The sequence below is a fragment of the Gossypium hirsutum genome, chromosome D10 (genome assembly GCF_007990345.1).
Source record: "Gossypium hirsutum isolate 1008001.06 chromosome D10, Gossypium_hirsutum_v2.1, whole genome shotgun sequence".
NCBI lineage: Eukaryota > Viridiplantae > Streptophyta > Magnoliopsida > Malvales > Malvaceae > Gossypium > Gossypium hirsutum.
In genome coordinates, this window is record NC_053446.1 from 50793366 (window position 1) to 50817317 (window position 23952).

The 23952-nt window shown below is 33.4% G+C and overlaps 1 protein-coding gene, 1 long non-coding RNA gene and 1 other non-coding gene across 8 annotated transcripts; 2 read left to right on the forward strand and 1 right to left on the reverse strand.

Moving 5' to 3' along the window:
* The first annotated feature begins 3244 nt into the window (after positions 1-3244).
* On the forward strand, positions 3245-3351 carry LOC121222698 (small nucleolar RNA R71). The gene has a single exon (XR_005920060.1). It is a non-coding gene; the product is annotated as a small nucleolar RNA R71 (small nucleolar RNA).
* Positions 3352-16389: 13038 nt separating this feature from the next.
* Positions 16390-19323, forward strand: LOC107915964 (peptidyl-tRNA hydrolase ICT1, mitochondrial-like). Of its 6 annotated transcripts, none has more exons than XM_041102362.1 (8): positions 16432-16762; positions 17042-17153; positions 17248-17330; positions 18345-18410; positions 18677-18768; positions 18890-18913; positions 19005-19087; positions 19159-19323. In XM_041102362.1, exons 1-7 carry the CDS (start codon positions 16652-16654, stop codon positions 19018-19020), a joined length of 504 nt encoding a protein of 167 aa, XP_040958296.1. In that variant the 5' UTR covers positions 16432-16651; the 3' UTR covers positions 19021-19087; positions 19159-19323. The 6 variants fall into 6 exon arrangements, with proteins under 6 accessions (XP_040958298.1, XP_040958294.1, XP_040958296.1 ...); XM_041102363.1 differs by having other exon boundaries at positions 18898-18913; XM_041102365.1 differs by having other exon boundaries at positions 16435-16762; positions 17094-17153.
* A 3316-nt stretch (positions 19324-22639) lies between these two features.
* On the reverse strand, positions 22640-23375 carry LOC107939193 (uncharacterized). Its single transcript, XR_005919360.1, has 3 exons — positions 23236-23375; positions 23034-23146; positions 22640-22916 (listed from the first exon to the last, which is right to left on the reverse strand). It is a non-coding gene; the product is annotated as an uncharacterized lncRNA (long non-coding RNA).
* Positions 23376-23952: the final 577 nt, after the last annotated feature.

Sequence of the window (23952 nt, forward strand, 5' to 3'; positions counted from 1 at the left end):
CTGGTACAACTAACTTGTACGTACAAAGGCAACATGATTCTGATGAAAGGACACCTGGGCTATTTGGGAAAATATATATAAATATTCACTAAAGAAAAATAGGGAGAGGTTTTTTTTGGATCATCTTCTTCAACTTACCTTGTGAAGCTTTTGGCTACGGTGGCTTAAGCTCCAATGGGTGAACCGATGTGAAAAGGATGCAGACCAGCTCTTGACGAGGAGCCCTGAGTGCGACACAAGAGGAAATAGATAGATTCAAGTCGAGTTGTCTAGGAATAGTATTCTTCACTTGTTTTTTTTTTATTTTTCCTTTCTAACGCTGGTGATTACTTTCGATTTCATGTTGGAAGTACAAATGATTTCGGGTTTAATGTTATTTTATTCAATCTTACTTTTACGGTTTAATCTTTGAGTTTAAATTTTTTTAGCATGGAAGTGTTGTTGCAGTCACTGACACTGGAAGGTGCAGTGATAGTTCAAGCTAACAAGCATGACAACGAAAGTTGCTTGAGGATTAGAGGAATTTAATCCACTTGTTCTTAATAGTGTTCAATTGCCATCATCGGAAGGTGTGACTAATGTGCATGTTTAAGTCTTAGATTAAATATAAAAGTTAAGCTTGGTAAGATATTCATTGTAGTTTAATGCATCGACAATCACCTATCCTTTTTACCTTGGGAGCACTTAGCATTCTGTTGAATATTCACGTGGGGGATCCCAATTTCTTACTATCTATTTTATCTTATTATTTTCAAGTTATTGCTTTGACAACTACTCTCACAATTCATTTCATTTTATCTATTTATTGAACTAACTTTAATAAACAAAAGACAACCATCCTCATGGGATCGATATCCAACAGACTCATATGTCTACTATACTTACATCGACAGTGTACGCTTGCACATTATTGCTGTGACGTTTAACAGTCGACTAAGTACCCATATCTTACCATGTGATGATATTGCTAAGTTATGTGTTTAATCACTAGCTTGTGGCTATGGTTAATGTTATGTTTATGTCTTATGTGTATACAAATGAGATGGTAAGTGTTCAATAAGAACTAAGACATGTTTATATGGAACTCAATGGAATGGTGATACATGGAAAAACATGATATATTGTGATGGATGATAAATCCAATTGAATCATACTCAAGTATAATGGTTATCCATGTCAAATTCATATGAATCATGTTTAAATGAACTAACATGTGTTGTTGATGTGCTAGAGCTTATGCCAAGCTTGTGGATATGATTGATGTTTATGATTATGCTTGTACTATGCATAGAAAACGGGTAAGGAAAGGAAATGAAACGGTATGTACGTAGTTGGGATATATTATGATGTATTATATGTGAGCAAATTGCTTATACTATGGACAAATACACTGAATTGAGAGTTAATAATGTTGTTTAGGCTTATGATAATCATTGGTGACAGAATGGAAAGTAAGTAAATAGAAGGATATATAATCTTATAAAAGGGATTGATGATATATATTATGTCTCATGAAATCCTATCATGTTATGAATGTTTAATAAATATACGACATTAATAAACGTACTCATTTGTGAGTTAATGATCATATCGATTTATGAATCTTATAGCATTGGTATAGATTTATGTTTATTCTATAAAGTTTAATATTGAAATAGAATATTATGCTTAAAGTTTTTACGAGCTTACTAAGCATTGATTGCTTACGTAGTTATTTTCCTTTACTTTACAGATTATCGGAAGCTGGATCGGGTTGGAAGCTAGTCGGAGATCCATCACACTGTCCATCAATTTTATCAGTAGATTTTTATGATCTGGTCACGGTTATAATGACATGTATAAGTGTTTTGTGCTTAATGATATGGCCGCTATGTTTGGCTTGTAAAGATGGTTTTATGATTGATAACATTTTGGCATTTTTGAACCTAATGGCTAATGTTAAAATGGGTTAATGATGATATGTTTTGAATGGCCAATTGGTAAGCATGTGTGTGATATTGACATGTAATTTTTCTGTGAATTTGTGAAACTTATGTTATTTTGATGCCTTGATGGTTGTTGTGCTTTTGACACTTTGATGCTTAATGGTTGGTGTTATATGATCAAATTGATGCATCATTTTATGGCCAAAGTCGTATGTGTTGGCATGGTTGCAAAGTGATCATTTAGGTTATGTTTTGATATAGGACTTAATCAAATATGTTTGGTTAAATTATGACCATTTGACCCTAAATTTGGTATGTATATATATTGGATGTTGGAACCATTTTGTAATGGTTAGTTTTGTGTCATTTATATTGTTTTGATACATAAGAGAAGTGGTTCAAATAATAAAATTATTTTGTTATGGTATGAATCTAAATTGGTAAGGTTGGTATATGTCAAAAGTGGTATGTTTTGGTATAGAAACAAGTTAGTTGCTAAATGGTTAAATATGCACATGTTTAAGTATGTTTAATATGTGCGTTTGGAGTGCCTTTATGGCATATTGGTTGAATGGAAATTGCTCATTTTATGCATAGTTGAACATGTTTTGATACCTTGGTCATACGTGCAAATGGCTTATGTAGGTATGCTTGAATTGGGTGAAAGAAATGGCTTGAATTTGATCTATTTATTGTCCACATGGCCTAAGACACGAGCGAGTGTCACACGGCTACCCGACACAGTCATGTGTCCCTTGTAGGTTTTTAAAGGTTGCATTTCGAGAGTTTCACGGCCTAGCACACGGGCGTGTAACTTGGCCGTGTGACCCAAGTTAGAAAGTTACACAGGCACGACCACGGGCTGGAACACGACTGTGTGTCCCTATTTTGAGTGTCCACACGGCTTGTGACACGAGTGTGTGTCTCAGCGTGTGAGTCACACGGCCTGGTCATACGGGCATGTAACCCCTGTATAGTGAATTTTTCCATTTTTTTCATGAGGTTTTAAATGTTTTTGATTTAGTCTCGAATCATTTCTAAAGGGTTTCTAAGGCCTTGAAGGTTCGATTAAGGGACGATATGTATGTGTTTGAATGGAATATGATGTGATCCATGAAATGATTTGGAATGAATGTTTTGATGTTATAGTTTTACGGTAATGCTCTGTAACCCTATTTCAATGACAGATACGGGTTAGGGGTGTTACAGCTTCATTATATGACTTTGAAAGAAGAAATTTGTTAGCTGAAGCGTCTACCACTATTCTCGTGTGAGCGTTGAGACCATTGTAGAAGGTCTCTAGTTGAATATAATGAGGAATTTCATGATGAGGGAACTTTTGTAATGACTCCTTAAATCATTTTCATGCCTCATACAAGGACTCATCACCGGATTGCTGAAATGTGGTAATTTTATTTCTGAGTTTAGCATTCTTACTTGGTGGAAAATACTTCATTTGAAATCGTTCCACCAGTTCTTTCCATGTGGAAAGATAACGGGGCGGTAATGAATTCAACCATGCATGTGTGCGATCTCCTAAGGAATATGGGAAAAGCTTCAATCTTAAGGCAACTTTATATACTCCTGGTAACTTGGAAGAGACACTTACTTCTATAAATAAGCGGATGTGCAAATGTGGATCCTCAGCAAGCATCCCAATGAGCTGTCTCATTGTTTGCAACATCTAGAACATCATTGGTTTTAACTTGAACTCGGGGGTCTTAGTCTCGGGATTTACAATCCCTGGATTGAGTTCACTAAACAAAGGCACAACATATTGCCTAATCGCTCGATCTCTGTCATTAGCAACAAGGATTGGATTCTGATTATTATAGACTGTGTCTTCTCTCAGATTTTGATTCATCTCTTCGACTTATCTTTAGGCTAATTGCTCCCTTCTTCTTTGCCTAAAGGTACATTCAATTTCTAGGTCAACTGACAATAGATTGATAATTTGGTCTATGTTCATAAACCTTGAAAAATCATGAAAAATAAATATGTTCAAAAAAACTAAACCAAACTGAAAAATAAATATCTTCACAAATAATAAAATACAGTCCCCGACAACGACACCAAAACTTGTATCGTCGTGTGATTACATGAAAGTGTATACGGTCGTACAAGTAATAAGTAGTAAGTAAAAAAGTTATCATCTTCACAGGAATTGTGTGGTAATTATTTGCAAGTCAATTTTTAATCGACTTTGTTGAACAAGATAAAGAAGAATATTGTTGATGAAAAAATCGCAATTTAAATTCAAGGATGAAATCAATGTTCAAATACCCACAAAACAAAACAACATACATTGCAAAAAATGATCACAACATAAAATAAAAACTGAAAAATAAATATCTTCACAAATAATAAAATACAGTCCCCGACAACGACACCAAAACTTGTATCGTCGTGTGATTACATGAAAGTGTATACGGTCGTACAAGTAATAAGTAGTAAGTAAAAAAGTTATCATCTTCACAGGAATTGTGTGGTAATTATTTGCAAGTCAATTTTTAATCGACTTTGTTGAACAAGATAAAGAAGAATATTGTTGATGAAAAAATCGCAATTTAAATTCAAGGATGAAATCAATGTTCAAATACCCACAAAACAAAACAACATACATTGCAAAAAATGATCACAACATAAAATAAAAACAAGGCATAATATAATATAACATAACATGAATAGACTAAAATAAAATATTTCACTTAACAAGAATTCATTAGTAGTCATAAAAACAATATTACAAGAGATTTGTGGCAATATGAAAATTCATTAAACCCATTTTAATTAAAAGATAGGCTTTTCCCGAAGTCCTATTATGTCCCTAAGTTAATTAACATATCCCTATGTAAAAACCAAATTAGAAATCACCCTCTCGAGCATTTACACAGTTTATGCATACAAAAATTATCTTCCAAAATCGACATGATATGCACCATTTAGGTTTTATGCCTGTTAACTATTACATCTTCCCAGATTAAACAGTTAATTCAATAACTTACAGATGTTGGTCATACATTCACAAGTATAAACTTGATTTAAACCTAAATGAATGAAATAATCATTTGCACAGAATATTCAAGAAACAAATATCTATTGAACGCAAATCAAAATTCATATCCATTTTGAATAAAAAAAATTAAGTCATATCATATTAAATTGATATAAAGATGAGATGCAATCTTGTCTCCCAACATAGAAAAGGGTAAGAAAGAGTAGCCGAGAAAGGCTATCCACGATCATTTCACAATGCGAAAAGTAAACAACTGAACGTAGGAGGCTATCTGCGACTACTCCTTGTGGCTTCCCATGGTGGCTTTCCTCTTCGTCTTTAGGTTAAAAGTCACCTAAACATCTTCAAGTTAATCTCCTAACTGCTCTTATTTCGAGAAGTTATTGCTTTATTTTGTTGAACTAAGTGTTTAGCAAGCGATTAATAGGGCAAGAACACTTAAGAATATGTGAAAGAATGGTATGAAAAGTTGTGTTTGATATGATTGTATGCTTTGATGAATGGATTAATGTCCTATTTATAGTGGTTGAACCTATGCCAAAAATAACAAATGTATCCCCCATAATCTCCATGCTTTGTGATGTCCCTTGGTTGGTGGAAGACTGAATCTTTCTTGCTAATTTTAGCAAGGAAGTTAGCTTGATCCTCTCTTCCCTTGGTTTTCATCCCTTGGTGTGATGAAGAATGAGTCTTGCTATTTTCATCAAGGAAGCTAGCTTTTGTCTCTCCTTATGTGGCTAGCCAACATGTGGTAAAAAGGTGGTGGTTTTTTGCTGCTAACTTTATCAGTTAACGGACGGTTGAAGGCTTAATTCAAGGGATATTGGTGCTGCATTTTCTTTGGAAAAATATAATGTCAAATATGTTATATATGGGAGTTGAATGGTTGGTTAGGGGTTGCTAATTTAAGTAGTTGATAACTGCCTACCTATTTTTTTTTGGTAAAATTGCATAAATGAAATTGGTTTTGGACCTCTTTGGAATTCATACTGGATCATTACCACTTTAAAATCCATGTGACAGAAATATTAATCTTTCAACCTATATTAGTCTAAGACCCAAATACAACAAAAATTTTACCATCCTTTCCTTAGCCTAATTAATCCCAAAACATAACAAAATAACTTGCATTTAACATAAAATTCATAATCTTAACCCATTCCTATAGGAATAATAAAATATCATGAAATCAAGTATAAAACCATAGAAAGTGTTGTATTTGTACTGGAAATTAGCATAATTTATAAATAAAAGAGTGCTGAAATATGTATATATTTTGGAGTTTACAAATGTTTATTGTCGAACTCCTGTTCACTGTAGATCTTATCACATCTTTTTCTAATAAAACAAGATCGCCATCACCCCCATTGCCGATAACCACATGATCTCTTCCAGAAACAGTTGATCTGGTCCCTAAGAGTTTATCCTTCCAAGTCATAATCGTATATGGTTTTAAATCAATAACCGTATCAACTTTCACCTCATATTGCCTTCTTTAAACCTTACTTTCTTCATCTTCCAATCCTCGAAAAATCGAGGTTGGCCATTACCATCGTCACCCAGAGTGTTCGCCATATACTTCAGATCCTCCAAACCTGTCCAACTTTGACGATATTTTAAGATATACTTTATATTTAGGCTCCGTTTGTTTCATTGAAAATGACTTTCGAAAAATGATTTTTGGAAAATGATTTATTTTTCTGTAAAAGCTAATATTTTCTGCTGCTTGGATGATCTGTGTAAAATACTTTTTGTTGTTTAGTAGATTTCTTAAAAATATTTCATAGAAGTTGTCTTCAATGAAACGAACATACATTTGAGATTTTCATATTTTTTCATTGTTTAATTGAATTTATTTTTATCTATAATTTTATATTTGACATTATTTTTGCATATATTAAAAATATTATGTTAAATTCAGGTTCATTACAATGTCATTTTTTAATTACATGACTACCAAGTGAGTATTTTTTATTTAAAAATGTGATATCAACAAAATTGACAAAAATTTAACGATGTAAACAATTGGACTTGATTTTCAAATTTGAAAAGTAAAAGGACTAAATTCTTGAAAATAAAAGTACAAAGACTAAATTGCAAATTTGTGAAGTGCACATAGACTTATGACATATTTTAACCTTTATACTACAAAACAATTATTATTAATATATTTATAATTGTAATAAATATTTATTATTAAAATATTAATATTTAATATTTTCAATAATATGTGAATAATATTATTTAAAGTTATTATTTTTAAAATTTATTATTAAAATAAAATTGAAATATTAAATAATTTATTAAAATAATAAATTATATTTATTATATTAATAGTTAATTATATGACTAAATATAAATAATTAAATATGTATGTTTAATAATATTGAAAAATATAATTTTTTAAATATTTTTAAAATAAAAATAAAATTTATTACCAATGTAATAATATTAAGCTTGATTTAAGTTAATTTTTATATAAAAATAAAATTATCTATAGAGGAGCTCTTTTCCGGAAAATGACTTACGCTTTTCAAAAGGGTAAGTCATTTTACAGGAAAAAAGACTTATTTTTCGTTGATCAAGCTATTTTCTGTGAAACAAGCATAGGAAAATGTAAAATATATTTTTTGTAAAACTTTTTACATGTAAACAAATGAACCTTTAATTAAACTTTAAGCTAAGCATGCAATTAAATAGGTGGAGACTCAGACACTTGCCTCAAATGTGGCAAATTACATGCTATCACCGATAAATTCACAAATAGCCTATACGGTTATCACGTGATTAGAAAAAAAAAGTATCAGAGATAAATAAAACACATCATTACATTTATAATTTTTTTCTCAAAAATTCCAATTTCCTTAAAAATCTCCCAAATTTAAGAGACTTTTTACTTAATTTACAAGGTACTCTTTCTGGTTCTTTAATTTTTTTAATCAAAGATATGTTTGTTTTTTTACCAAAATCAAATTGTTTATGTTATGGAACGAGCTAACAGTCAACACTAGGTGTAACACCTTAAACTCGGCCTAGATGTCTAAACTAAGTCCAGAAAGATACATCATCGATATTAAAAATACCATATTTATAACGTAGTCCAAATGAATCATTCATCACACAATATCCATCACAACAATTAACTAAGTATTATAATCTTCCCAAACATCATAATATCATAGAATACCAAAAGTCCTAGTAGTATTTTAACGAAGATAAAAGCTTGACCGAGCTCCCGTTGCACCAATCCGCTCAAGTTTGAGAACCACCTAAAATCCAATCAATAACAAAATGAGTTCTGAACTTAGTGTATAAAAGAAGTTGGTTCAATTAGAACATATTTAAAAGATGGTCTCTGAATTCCAAGATTCAGTTTGGTAAAAGAAGTAATTTCAGTTTAGATTCAGGACAGATTAGTTACATATGTACAAGCAATTTCAGTTTCATATATAGAATAGATCAGATGCAGATGCAAATATTCCTACCCCCATCCGCTACACACCATCTTCGGTCATCCCAACACACCGTTAAGGGCGTTCAATGCCCAACCAACCCTACACACCACAGAGTGTCTATCTGACACGTTTACAGAGACGTAGCTTAGCTGCTAGATCAAAATGCGACAAAGTGCCAGATTTAGATTTATACATATTGGGGCTTAGCCACTAATTCAGAGCAAATTACTTCCTTCTTCACAATATCCAAAGCCATGCAAATGCAGAGTACAAATATCCACAATATGTGTTCAGTTATTCTAAATTACATCACAATTAGATAATACTATTCAATATCAGAATAACTATCACAGTACACATATAGTTATGTTATTTATATGTCAGTCATAGAGCATTAGAGAGTTCTCGTACAATCAAATTCAGATCATTAATACATTGGGGAGGTCAATATTGGTGTTAGGCAACACTCACAGCCTTAAAAATAGGATTCGAACCATATTTATAAGCCATAAGGCCTAGACACACGCCCATGTCCTTGCTTGTGTGGCTCACACAGCCTGGACACACGCCCATGTCCTTGCTCGTGTGACTCACACGGCCTGGACAATGCCCATGTCCTCTGACCTTGTGGTTCTCAAAAGTAAATAATGAGTTACACGGCCTGGACACACGCCCATGTCCTTGTCCGTGTAACTCACACGGCCTGGACAATGCCCATGTCCTCCGACCGTGTGGTTCTAAAATGTAAATAATGAGTTACACGTCCTAGACACATGCCCGTGTGGTCCTAAGTCACAAACAGTGAGTTACAAAGCCTAGTCACGTGGCCATGTAAACCCTGCACTAACATGGCCACACACGGCTTGGAAACATGCCAGTGTGTCTTGTCCGTGTGGCTCTAAATTGATGAACATAGAGCTACATGGCCACCCACAGGGCCTGGGCACACACCCATGTGCCTGGCCGTGTGGCGTCGACAGCCATGTTTTTCGGTGGCCAAAATTAGCAAAAAAAGGTAAGGTTTTCGGCACGCACCTGAAGAGATTTTGAAGTAGAAATAACACGGAGAAATTCCAGAACCTAATTTAACCATTCAACAACCAATCAAACCACTATAACAACAAATCAACGCATACATTAACGCTCAAGCAAAAATGTCAAAAGCTCGACGTTAAACTTTCAATGACGAACGCTTACCGACAATTCGACAGCACTAATTTAAAATAGCACGTTCATGCCTAAGGAACAGATTAACGACCAATTATTAGAGGTTTTACTTAAGATACTCAAAGAATTCTCAATTTAACAACGCAAACGAAAACTAACGAAACTTCGTAGAGACATAAGGTTTTTCGACAAAACTTACACAAAAATCTTTTAACCATACTTCGAACAACTTAGGAGTCACAACTAATTCGGTACTCACTTGTCGAACTTAATCGAAAAAGAAAATTCCAACAGAGTAAAAAGAAAGAAAAAGGAAAAAGAATAAAAGAATAAAGAAGGGAAAGGGAAAAGAAATCAATGTTAATTATGCCTGAACTTCCACTCAGATTCCTAGCATTTAGCAAAATGTTCCCTATCGCCTACTACGAGACTCGAACACAGGACCAAACAAAATACATATGCTTAACCAGTAAACCAGCATACTCAATCTTAACATAGATTTACACTAAATTAACTTAAATGTGCCATTCTAGGATAGTAGTTACCTTAAATTAAAATAACAAAATTCTTAAAGATGCAACTCAAACTCCTAACCTCGAACACATAAGCAGAGCAGAGAACCACATATATAAGGATTTAATTACGACTGAATTTAACGATTAAACCTTACAATTTTAGGGCGTTACACTAAGGTTTTGACCCACTATCAAATTTTTGTTTAATTTCGTTAAAGTTGTTATTGGCAATTTTAATTTTTGTTAGTAAAACAAAGTGTTTTATCGCGTCGGGGAGGAGGGTATATGTTGGTACCAAGATAGTGCATAGACTAGGGTAAGCCATTACTAAAAATGGTGCGTATTGTCTGTTAATACAACTGTAAAATAAATGTTACTGTTCCCTAATTAGCCAACCAACAGTACTGTTGGGTGGTTATGCTTTGAGAGAATAAATTTCTGAAATAATTTTCTCTCTCTTTCTCTCTTTCTCTCATGCTCTCTCTTCCTCTCTTCTCTCTCCAACTGTCTTTCCTCTCAAATTTTTGTACATTATCGGAGCCTCATCGATCCTCATGACCGATGATTGAGTAATGACTTGATTGTAGAAGGATATAGAAATGATGCAGAAGGGATTCTCCCAACTATAAGCTGAGATGACTCAAATGGAGGGTCAAATTGAATCACGTCTCAAGAGTCTTCATGAAAAGATAAAAATAGAACTTTGGGTTGATTTAAAAGCCCTGTTTGAGCAGTACATGAGTTAACCATCAACTAGAGTGTCTGGACCTTTGATGAATAAAGAGAAAGGGATATTAGGCCAACTTTTACCTAGTAAAACTCTGATTTTATCACCCATGTAGGATAGTAGACAAGTAGGACAATTCTCTATATCATGTGAAGTGGAATCATTTGGAAGGATACTGAAGTTTGACTGCATTCAGTTTGATGGGGAAGATTTTCGGGGATGGTGGTCCAAGTTGGAGCAGTTCTTCGAGGCTGAAGATCTACCAGAGCATGCTAAGGTGAAGATAGTGATGCTTCACCGTGAAGGGAAGGCCTTAGATTGGCATCTTTTTTTCTGCCAAAGAAATAGAGGACTACATCAGCTTTCGTGGACACTTATGCTAGAGGGATTAAAGAAAGATTTGGTTCTACCACCTATTTGGATCCTATGACTCAGTTAGTAGCCCTTAAACAAATTGGTACTGTTGATGCTTACCATGACCATTTTGTGAGCATATTAAACCAGCTGCACCTTTCAGATAGCTATGCTTTAAGTGTTTTCATCAACAACCTAAAGATAGAAGTAAGGCAATATTTAAGATTGTTTAAACCGCAAAATTTGATTAAGGCATTTTCGACTACTAGGGAAGTTGATGGGACAGTAAACATTATCCCAATCAAAATCACAACAATGGGGAGTCATGTTGGGTATTCCAAACCCTTACTACCCAACCCTAGATTGGTCCCTCCAATATCAACATACCTTGCACATCCCACTAGCACTAGACTTGCTTCAACTCCAAGTGGAAAAAAAAGCCCCAACAAAATCATTGACTCAGTTAAAAATTGAGGACAGAAGGAAGAAAGGGTTGTGCTTTTGGTGTATTTCTAAGTACATTCCGGGATACAAATGCACTAAATCACAATTTTATCAGCTGGTGGTGGAACCTCAATCCGACTGTTTGGTAGAGCAAAATTTTCAAGTAACACAAAAGTTCTTAAACTGTCTAGAACAGTTGAAAGTGGTGGAACAAGAGTTGGAAAATACCACCCCTGTGCTCTCCTTACACACACTACAGGGTTCCCAAGGCCATAATATAATGAGGTTGGTAGCTAGAATGGGTTCCATTGAGGTAATCATTCTTGTAGACTCTGGTAGTACTCTTAATTTCGTGGATTCAAAGCTAGTCAAGAGGATAAATTTATCTATGGAACAATCTTGTCAACTAAAAATTATGATAGCTAATGAGGGTAATTTAACAACCAAAGGCCTATGCAAGGCAGTAAGTTAGGAATCTCAAGGACATGGGTTTGTGACAGACTTTTTGGTACTTTCTGTTAAGGGTTGTGATGTCATTTTAGGGGTATAGTGGTTGCTGTCATTAGGGTCTATTATATGGAATTTTGGCTCACTAACCATGTAGTTCGAACATCAATAAAAAAACTTGCACTTTCCAAGGCATCTCTCCAAGGGTTTATCAACTCATAACAGGACAATATTTATCCAAATGTTTAACCATGGTGACCTCAGGTCCCTACCCTATTGTATGCACTTCTGAATAGGAAACCTCACTTCAATTGCTACCAGTACCAATGAATGGAGATCTTCAATAGCTTTTGTTAGAATACCAAGATGTGTTTAGGGTACTAGAGGAGCTACCTCCTAAAAGATTGCATGACCATAAGATTCCCCTACATGATGATAACAAGATAGTGAATGTCAAGCCTTACAGGTACCCTTCTATCCAAAAAACTAAAATTGAGAGGCTTATCCAAGAACTAATTCAAGTTGGAGCTATTAGAGACAATAATAGCCCCTTTGCATGAACCATTGTCATGGTCAAGAAAAAAGATGGGAGTTGGATGCTATGTGTGGATTACAGACAGTTAAACCAACTCATAAGTAAGGATCAATTTCCCATTCCTGTGATTGAAGAACTCTTGGATGAACTTGGCCAAGCGTGTGTTTTTTCTAAACTGGACTTGAGGTCCAGGTATCACCAAATCAGAATGTGAGATGCTGGCATTTTCAAGACAGCCTTTCAAACACATGAAAGGCATTATGAATTTCTGGTTCTGCCATTCGGCTTAACCAACGCCCCTTCAAGTTTCCAAGCACTAATGAATTGCATTTTTAAAAGGTTATTGAGAAAATCAATGCTACTGTTTTTTGATCATATCCTCATTTACTCTAATTGCTGGTCTACTCATTTGGACCATCTTCGAGAAGTATTTCAACTTCTAAAAGACAACTAGCTATTCCCTAAGCAAAGTAAATGTATTTTTGGAACTCACCAAATTGAATACATTGGGCATATTATCTCGGCTAGAACTGTCACCATGGAACAAAAGTGGAAGGAGTTTTAAGTTGGCCAACTCCAAAATTAGTAAAAGAACTGTGGGGCTTCCTTGGACTGTCAGGGTACAATAGACACTTTTTCCAAGTGACAAGATGTCACATTTGTTGCTGGAGCAACTATGAACATATAACAATCAAATAAAACATAAATCATGCAAACTTAATCATTTCAGTTTATATTTACATTACACAAAATTTCTCAAGTCTTATATGAGCCTACGTATGGTCTAAGTTAACCTAAAATAGAACTAAGACCAATTTGCAACATTTCCCAAATTTTAGCTTGATGTCGCGACGTGACACACTGGCATGCTTCATTGTGACGATGGGAGTTTCTCGTCACGCCGTGGCCTAAAATCCAGGTCTTATCGTGATGACCAACGCTTGACGTCACGATGTGGACTTTGTTTTGACACAATTTCAATCCAATTCAACATTTTGCACCGTTGGTGTATTTGTACACATTCAACCTGTATAAAACATGTTCAAACACATTCCAAACCAAGCATTTTAATTAATTCAATTCAACCAATCCAATATGACACAAATCGGCACCAAAACAAATCAATTCAACCTATTCAAACTTCACCTATATAATCATGCTTTTATACCATTTCATATTATCATTTTAATGTCATATACAATGTCACACAAATTACCAAACATACATTTACTTATAAAATCATTAGCATTCCATAATTCAAATATCAACCTAGTTAAAACCAAACTATCGAAGTAAACACATATATCAAACCAAGCGGAGGAATTAATGTTAAAGGACAGAATGTTTTGGCTGCTTGTTTCTATTTTAAGTTGACCAAATGGAGTCCAAGTGTTTTAAGTCATTTTTCATTATGGTCAACTACAACTAAAAACAATCATATATAAAACAAAAATTGGCCACTAAAACCCTTTAAATTCACAAACCTGGGCATGAATCCGCTTTTTTCTTGCAACAAAAAGACCTGAATGATTGAAACCCTGTGAGTCTGCTCCACTTAAGGCATCTTTTCTCTAAGCTCGGTGGCCACTCACCTGTGTCTTTCCATCTCACTTTTTGTTTTGAAGATTCCTTGCAGACATACCTACTCTGACATTAAGAGAACTAGAGGCAATTCCACTACTGTTCCTTTCTCTCACTACACCAAAACAGACTTTTAGCGGCGTTTTTAGCGGTGTTTGGATAAAAAACGCCGCTAAAGATCGATCATTAGCGGCGCTTTATGGAAAACGCCTCTGAAAATAAGAATTAGCGGCGTTTTCCAGAAAGCGCCGCAAAAAACCTAAGCCCAACGACGCCATTTATTGAGCTTTCGGAGATTTAGCGGGGTTTTTAAGAAAGCGCCACTAATGCTCAGGGATTTAGTGGCGTTATTAATAAAGCGCCGCAAAAAAACCTAAGGCAAACGACGACGTTTTTTGAGCTTTCGGGGATTTAGCGGCGTTTTTAAGAAAGCGCCGCTAATGCTCAGGGATTTAGCGGCGTTTTTAAGAAAGCGCCGCAAAAAAACCTAAGCCAAACGACGCCGTTTTCTGAGCTTTCGGGGATTTAGCGGCGTTTTTTAGAAAGCGCCGCTAATGCTCAGGGCTTTAGTGGCGTTTTTGGGGATACGTCGCAAAAAAACCTAAGCCAAACGACACCGTTTTCTGAGCTTTCGGGGATTTAGCGGCGTTTTTGAGAAAGCGCCGCAAAAAACCTAAGCCCAACGACTCCGTTTTCTGAGCTTTCGGGGATTTAGCGTCATTTTTTAGAAAGCGCCGCTAATTCTCAGGGCTTTAGGGCGTTTTTGGGGAAACGCCGCAAAAAAAAGCCCAACGGTGCCGTTTTTTGAGCTATCAGGGATTTAGCGGCGTTTTTAAGAAAGCGCCGCTAATACTCAGGGCTTTAGCGGCGTTTTTGGGAAAGCACCGCAAAAAAAACTAAGCCCAACGGCACCGTTTTCTGAGCTTTCGAGGATTTAGCGGCGTTTTTAAAAAGCGCCGCTAATGCTCAGGGCTTTAGCGACATTTTTGGGAAAGCACCGCAAAAAAAACTAAGCCTAACGGCGCCGTTTTCTGAGCCTTCGGGGATTTAACGGTGTTTTAAGAAAGCGCCGCTAATGCTCAGGGATTTAAAATAATTTAAAATAATTGGAAAAATTGGAAAAATTAAAATACTATTATTTAAAATAATTTTAAAGTTTTTTGGATACATTACTGATTTTTTTAGCTTATAATTAAATAATTTCTTATATAATTGTAAAAGAGATAGTATTAATTTTAAAATATTGAATTAATTATCACTATAGTATATGGTTTAGAGTTTAAGGAGTAGGTCGGGGTATCGATTTAGGGTTTGTGATTTAAGGTTTAGGGGTTAAGGGATTTAGGGGTTAGGGGATTTAGGGGTTAGGGATTTGGGGTTTAGGGTTTCAAGAGTTAGGTTAGAGTTTAATTTTAGATTAATTAGTTTTATTACTTTTTATATTAAATATGTTCTTATATATTCCTAAAATAGATAATAATAAATTTAATATATTGAAATTATGAGTATATAGTTTATATTATTTAAAAGATATATAATAGACAGATGATCACTTTATGCATGTAGATTGATTGGTTAATTTAGGGTTTAAGCCTAAACCTTAAGGTTTATAAATTGAGACTTGTTAAATGATTCAATTAATTAATACTTGTATATTTAAAAACATTTAAACCTAACCATTTGATATTTTTGATATGGATATATATATACAGGTAATTAATTATTTAAATTGGATAGGACCAAAATATAAGAAAAATAAAATAAAAAAAATATAAATGAAATAAAAAACTAAAATTTATACATGTATCAAATACTTTTAAATATTACTTAAAATTTTAATAATTATTTACGTAAAATTTAAATGAAAGATACAAAAAATAAATAAATAAAATATATGAGATTTAGCGGCGTTTTAAACAAAAAACGCTGTTACTATATATTCAAATTTCCCAAAACGACACCGTTTGGATAGAGATTTATTAGTGGCATTTTATAAAAAATGCCGCAAAAGGTAAGCAATAGCGGTGTTTTTAAACGCCGCAAAAAATAAATCAATTTATAAAAAATAAATTAAAAAATTTTGCGCATAATAAAACGGCGTCATTTTGTTCAAAATAAAATAATTTTTTGTGGCGTTTTTATAATAAACGCCGCAATAGATAATCAATAGCAAGGCCGCAAAAATAATTTCATTTTAAGCGGTTTTATCCCAAAATTCCCCCCGAAACCCCTAAATTTTCCCCCCTAAAATTGGCTTCTGTTTAAGTTCAAATGTTCACCCAGACACACACACTCTCTCAGTTTTTCAGCGCTCACTTTTTTTCTCTCGACGGTTCTCTCAACATCCCTAATCTTCAAAGCCTATCATATCTCTAATTCGAGGGTTAGTATCATATCTCTAATTCATTGCGTAACCCCATCATCCGACTGACGCCCAATTGTGGAATCAGTTTTAGTCCAATTCGTTGCGCCGCACCCGACGCCGATGCCGACAGAAAAGTCTCCGCTCGTCTCTCGCAAATGCAGCAGCTCTTTCAGGAAGCGGAAGAGCGAGCCAGCTCCGCCGGGAATGAGCCCACTCCTCAAATCACTTTGGGTAACTAATGATATTCGATATGCTTTACTGTTATAGGGTTTATTTCTGTCAGAGGAGAAGTCAAGATTTTGTTTTGGATGGCTGAAATTAAATTAAAAATTTGTATGGACCTGAAGTTTATTTATTTTTATTGTAAGCTTTAAACTTTATAATCTTTAGAAAGGCTAAAATCACAATTTTATCATTTTAGGAGCTAGAGGTTGAACTGCAATTTTATCATGTATGAATTCATAACTTTTTAGATTTTAGAGGGGCTAAAACTTCAATTCTTCATTTTAGGGCAGTTACAAAGAGCCAATAAACATTTATGGTGCTGAATTCTTGTATACAGATCATGTTACGGTGAGTTTTGCAAGGAGTGGTGGCCCTGGTGGTCAAAATGTAAACAAGGGTATATTGTATATATCTTCTTCATGTTTGAGAATTTATGTCATCTCTTGTTGCTAAGATTTATAGTGGATTTACTTTTGTTGCTACATGTACAGTTAACACCAAGGTGGACATGCGGTTCAATGTAAAACAGGCTTATTGGCTTAGTGACAGGATTAGAGAGAGGATTATGCAAATGGTTTGTCACTGCCATCTATTATCTTTTAAAGAATTTATGATATTGCTAATCGTTTGCCATCGAGATAAGAACTGAAATGAAGCTGATTTGTACTTCTGCATTGATTTTACTTTTACAACCCTGTGATTTTATACTTGATTCTCACATAATCGAGAAAAGCTCCAAAGTATCGTGCCATGGCTGTAAATGAGAAGGCTTTAAGCAATGTTTTGCCAAGACTAGCAGAAGCAAGCAACTATTACTTCTTCTTTTTCTTCCTCTTCTATTTATAGCTTGTCCTGTTCGTGGAGTTATGGTATTATCATCAAGCAGTGTAGCTTTTATACAGTAGTAATTTAGAACTGTTTGCTGAGATCATAGCTAAACCAACATAATAGTAGTTATGTGAAGTCCGTGGCTAGTTCAGGATTGTTTAAGGGAACTTAAATGGTACTTTTGGTTAAGTCTGCTGGCGTATTTGGTTGATAAGCAGATATGAAAAGAACAACATCTTGAACTCATTGTATTTGGTCACTGTTTCGAAAGGATAAGAACAGATTGTTCTTTTCATTTCTTGGTGACTTTGTTTTGATTGGCTTAGGACTTTGTTCATTTAGACTTCCACTGATTTTATACCTCAAAAGTGGTAGCATTTTAGATAATAGCTGTTGAATGAGTGTTTAAATTAAACCATTTGAGTAAAAGGGCAAAATGTAATCCAACTTTTAGTACAGGACTTCCATGATACTTTTACCATAATTTTATATAATTAAATATATGTTTTTTTATCTCAATACAGATTGCACGCACACGCACACTCACAAGCATATATATATATACACTTACACAAAATACATGTGGGGTGTCGATTTCTAGAGGGATGATTCTTTTTTTTTTTTTGCTGTAACTATCATATTCTATTAATGTATGAAAAAGAGAACATAGTTTAAGTGAAAGTAAAATAGTAAATTAATCACCTACTTTTTCTTCTTTTCTGACTTGTATATATATACATATATATATGTTATATGGCAGGTGAGGAAAGAAAAATTAGGAGACAGAATTACAGCACTTCACCAGCTTGTTTCACCATTTGGGAAGGTATAAAAAACTTTAGATATTTGCAAGAAAAGAAAAAAAAATCATGTTTTAACTCAGTTAATTGCAATCATTTTGATGAATAGTTTAATTTCGGTTGATCACTGGATTTTTTATATTTTTAAGGTATAAAAATATTTTTTTATATTTTAAGTCTGTTGTGATATAAATATTTTTTCCATTGACATTTGCATGATCTTATGCATCTGTTCTTAGCTAAACAATTGAATAGTCTCTAATACTGATACAAGGCAATTTTATTTTAATAGAAAAATGGTGGAGTACTGCTACAAGAAGATGATATTGTTGTTAGCAATGTCAGAATTGATTTGACTCGTGGAAGGCAAAATCCTCTCGAAAGGTATCATGAGCCGTTTATGCTCAATTTGAAGAGGCAAATATTTTCCTTGTTTTTCTAGGTTTCATCTTTGACTATAGTCGTTGATACTTTTGTTTCTTGTTAATTTTTGTTTCATTTCTAGTCTTGCAGCATCAACTTTTTCAAGGTATTGAAAATCACTTACCTTGATTTTATTTTTTATTTTTCCTGTTTGTCTGGTTTTGTGGCCTAAAATTTAAGGTACTCACCTTATCCAGGGGTTGTAAATTCTAAGTTTGAGCATTCTCTTGGTGTGTATTGGCTTGCGGGTGAAGCTATCCAAAAGCTCAAAACTTATCAGGTATAGAGTTGTTTTTCTCTTGTTACAATCTACCATGTTTTATTTATATATGCTAAGATCCTTTTCTGTAGGGTTTGGAGCTTGGTATTGATCGATTTGATGTTCTAGCAGTGAAAGTTGAGCAAGTTGATATAAACTAGTTTGATTTTTTTTTTTAATTTCAAAGGGATCTTATGTAATCAAAGGCAATTTGACTTGTTGCATGAGATATAGTGAAAAACATTGATATTCTTGTTCATGAATTTCCATTTTAATACGTCTTCAAATTAAATTATACATTTCTAAATTGGAAGAATCCCACTTCTGCTGCAATCTCTAACCAAAGAATGGAGTGATGTATGTACTGATAACTACATTTCTAAAGGATTTGCTTAACCAGGGATAGGAATGGATTTGTGGTGTTTTTATTATATTTTAATTTTTTTTATTTTTCATGACCTTTAGCGGTGTTTGTCGTAAAAGCGCCGCTAAAGATCCTGCTCTTTAGCGGCGTTTGTGGTAAAAGCGCCGTCAAAGGTCCGGCTTTTTAGCGGCGTTTGTGGGAAAAGTGCCACTAAAGGTCTAGCTCTTTAGCGGCATTTTTGGGAAAAGCGCCGCTAAAGGTCTTGCTCTTTAGCGGCATTTGTGGAAAAAATGCCGCTAAGGGTCCCGGTCTTTAGCGGCGTTTGTTTCCAAAAATGCCGCAACTGTTAGCGGCGTTGTCAACAGCGGCAATTTTTGCGGCGCTACTAAAGGCCTAGAAAAACGCCATTAAAAGTCTATTTTGGTGTAGTGTCTGGATGAATCCTGTGGCTTTCTTGTGCTAGAATCATCTCCAAGCATCCTCAATTTCAATGAGTATCTATCTCTTGCACGATACAAATCTATTCTATGCCTCTCCACAGAATTTATGTCCTCTCTAATAAAGTGAAGAAATGTTTGTACCTACAGAAAGGGAAAAGAATGTTTTTTATTAAAAGAAAATTGGATAAAAAAACTTGTCATTCAGTGTAGTTATTTGTACCAATATGTGCACAGAATTGTTAAACTAAGATTAGAGGAAACTAATTACTGAAGCAAGGGAATATGATAGAGCTACTGAGGAACAAATGCCACATCTGATGCCACATATAAGAAAAAGACATCCAGCAATGATCAGCTCAACTGTTTACAGTAAAACCACTCAACGCCAAATTGTTCTCGAACTCAAACCATGTAAGATTGTTTGATAGCTTGAGCATTTGATTGTTAATGCAAGCCATATATTCATGATATCATAACATTCCATAGAAACCAATCACTTAGTCCAAAATGTAAGAGAGGGTGGTGTTAAGATTTGACCAAAGTGGTATGTTTATACGATTCACAGAACAACAGAAAAGTACAAACCTCAACTAGTTTTCTGTGGACAAATGTTTGTAACTTATCAGCACTTAAGGTTAGAAACTTTTTACCAGCATTTGCCTAGCTGGCGGTCAAAGAATTGTCGGCAAAATCAATATCGACCCATTTTTGTACTTTTACCGGTGCTTATAAATGCCTGTAAAAGTGAGTTTTGTAGTTTATGTCATCTATATCTTCTTCTAGAAGAAGAAAGCAAGAGTAAAGAAGGCGGCTTTAAATTCATTATTTATACCAGTTGAGTTTAATCTTATTAAATTCGATAAGATGAAAAGAGTTATAATCAATTATTAAACTATTAAAATTCATTATTTATAATATTTTATTATATTTCCTTCAAATAAAATTAGTTATAAATTACATCGATCAATCAAAAAATTTTAATCCAAATATGAAACAAAATATTAATCATTTTAAAAATGTTAAAATTACAAATTTTATTAAAAATATCTACTTATATACTTCAACATATATTTGCTTTGTCACGGAGCATTACATGTTGGATTTTTATATGTTTAGGTTTGATTCAATATTTCAATTACATTTAGAGGTATTATAATAAAATCATCAATTAAAGTACAATTATTCGGGATGAAATTTGAAAAATTCAAGCTCGTTGGATTATCACACTAACTTTAAACTTGATTACTATTTGAGTTCGTTTTTGAGTTTAAATTGAGATTTCTTAATACTAATTAAAAATTTTAAAAATACAAGTAAGCTTGTAAATTACTTAAGTCTAGTATTAGAATATTCAAATTCAGTCACTGTAATTACTAGAATAATTTGTGAGAATACGTATTTCGTATAATTTATTTTTGAGTTTAAATTGAGGCTTCTTAATACTAATTAAAAACTTAAAAATGTTATTAAGCTTGTGAAATACTCACAGAACAACAGAAAAGTACAAACCTCAACTAGTTTTCTGTCGGTAAATGTTTCAGCACTTATGGTCAGCTCGCTGGAAATTTTTTGCCGGCATTTGCCTGGCTGGCGGTCAAAAAACTGTTGAAAAAATCAATACCGACGGTTTTTTGTACTTTTACCGGTGCTTATAAATGACGGTATGACAAATACTCAACAACACATAGAGGTAAACAGAAAGATAACTTGAGAAATTGAAAAATCTTTATTCCAATCTTTATTGTGTACCATTACAACTATTTATAAACATTGTATGAGTTAGCTATTGCTAACAACCTTACTAACAAAATAACAAATCAACTATTTATAAACATTGTATGACGTTTGGTTCGCTGTATTGGATTAAAGGTGTATTGGATTAGAGGTGTATTGGAATAGAGGTGTAATAGCAAATCAACTGTTTGGTTGAATGTAATGGAATGGAGGCGTAATAGTAATCTTGTGTTTGGTTGAATAGAATAGAGGTGTAATAGCATAATGGAAAAAACTAAAATGACTAGAATACCCTTAGCATAAATTTGTTTTGGTAAATGATTATTGTTATTGTTATTTAAATTTTAATAAGATTATTAATATCAATAATAAATAATTTAATCATATTTAAACATAATTATTATTAAATATATTATAATTAAAATATATAATTTAATAAAATTCTTAATAATCAATATTCTTATATGAATTTACTCAAATCATAATATATGATACTATAAAATATAAATTAACATAATTATTATTAGATATATTATAATTAAAATATATAATTTAATAAAATTCTTAATAATCAATATTCTTATATGAATTTACTCAAATCATAATATATGATACTATAATTTACTCAAATTCTTATATGAATTTAATAAAAGATCATTTGAAATAATTAATATTAAAATTAACATGTAAGTGTTTGTTACTCATTCTTTGTTTCTTATTCTTTTTGTTTTGATCATGTATCAATCATTTAAACCAAATGCTTGGTTGTATTGGACAGTGTTTTATTACTTTATAAATGCATGATTTTATATACACAAATACATATGTATAGGAAAATTATCTGAATGAATGGTTAATATTTATTATCAGCAAAACTTAGTATATATACACATAAATTAAGGTAAGATAATTAACTCGATATCTAGCTTGAGCAGCTCGAGTTTGTCTAAACAATACATCAAAACTTTTTATTTTGAAGCTTATAAACTTAAACAGCTTAAGTGTCTTATTTTTCATTATGCTATAAAGGGAATATAAATAAATACCAGAATTTTGATACGAAAAATTGCAGCAAGCAAAGCAATATCCTACTATTAAACTCACTATAAAATATGTAATATAGCAAACAAAGATCTCTCAACTGATCTTTAATCTTTTTAATCATTTGTAAATAAAAGAAAAAATTAAAAAAAAGAACAACCTGCAGAATGTTTGATGACAAAAACTAACAAAAATCCATGATTCAATATCAAATTCAAGATGCATTCTCCTTTTTCAGCTTAGCAAGTTCTTGCTTGATGACTCCAGACCTCTGCAAAACCGTATTACAGCTCGTCAAGCTTCGATTGAAGTTTTGAGGAAGTGCTTTCAAGAAAAGAACTCTGGTATAAAACGGGTAGACACAATAGGGGGTGTATCGGAAACTGACCTTGATCTTAGCCAACATAAGCTTGAACCTATCAAAGTCGTTGAGAGATGCCCTTCTCTTCTGGATAATCAACTTTCTACCTCACGAGCTACTTTCCCATTTGTTCTTAACATCTATAAGTTAACATAAGAGTGATAAGAAAGAAAACATATCTTCAAGAAACAACATTACAAATGCTGGTGAAAGCTATCGTCGTCCTTACCAGCCTTCTCCATAGCTTCGATCAACCCATTTGTTCTTGGGAACACGTGGAATGTCAATTGTGATATCTGTCAATGTAAGCCTCTTGAAGTTCATTTGGCCTCTTACCATATCCGGGGCATCAACAAGTGCCTGCCACATTAAAAAAAGTCACTTCTTACACGCACATCTCCAAATAACACCTATAGGACTTCAACTAGACTAGTTGGCTGATAAAGGAACATTGATGATTGAGCAGACCATAATCCAAAGACTAAAACCAGCAAGATGGGTTAGTAGAAAAATTATGCAGCCAAAATCTAATGGTCACATTAAAGACTTGCTTCATGCAAGAATACTGTAATGAGCTTAAAAGGCAGCAACAACACTGTTCTCCATATCTACAACAATCAGGGGGAAACATTATGTCAATCCATTTAAGCAAACAGAGGCAACCAGTTCAAATTCCAAAGAATGCTGTATCTTTTAACAGAAATTCAACTGCAGTGAATCCCCCTAGAAAACTCCTAAAACCTTGGCATCCTCATCCTTATGAACAACTTATGAAAATTGTTGTAAATGCCATAGCATTTATGAGTTCCTTATGAACAGATTTACAACAAGTATTACAAAAGTAAATCACAAATGCTCCCAGAAAAGAACCCAATTTCCTTCAACGTGTAAACCAAGAAACTATTTAAACTGAATCTATTTCGTAATTCAAATTACCATCAATTTT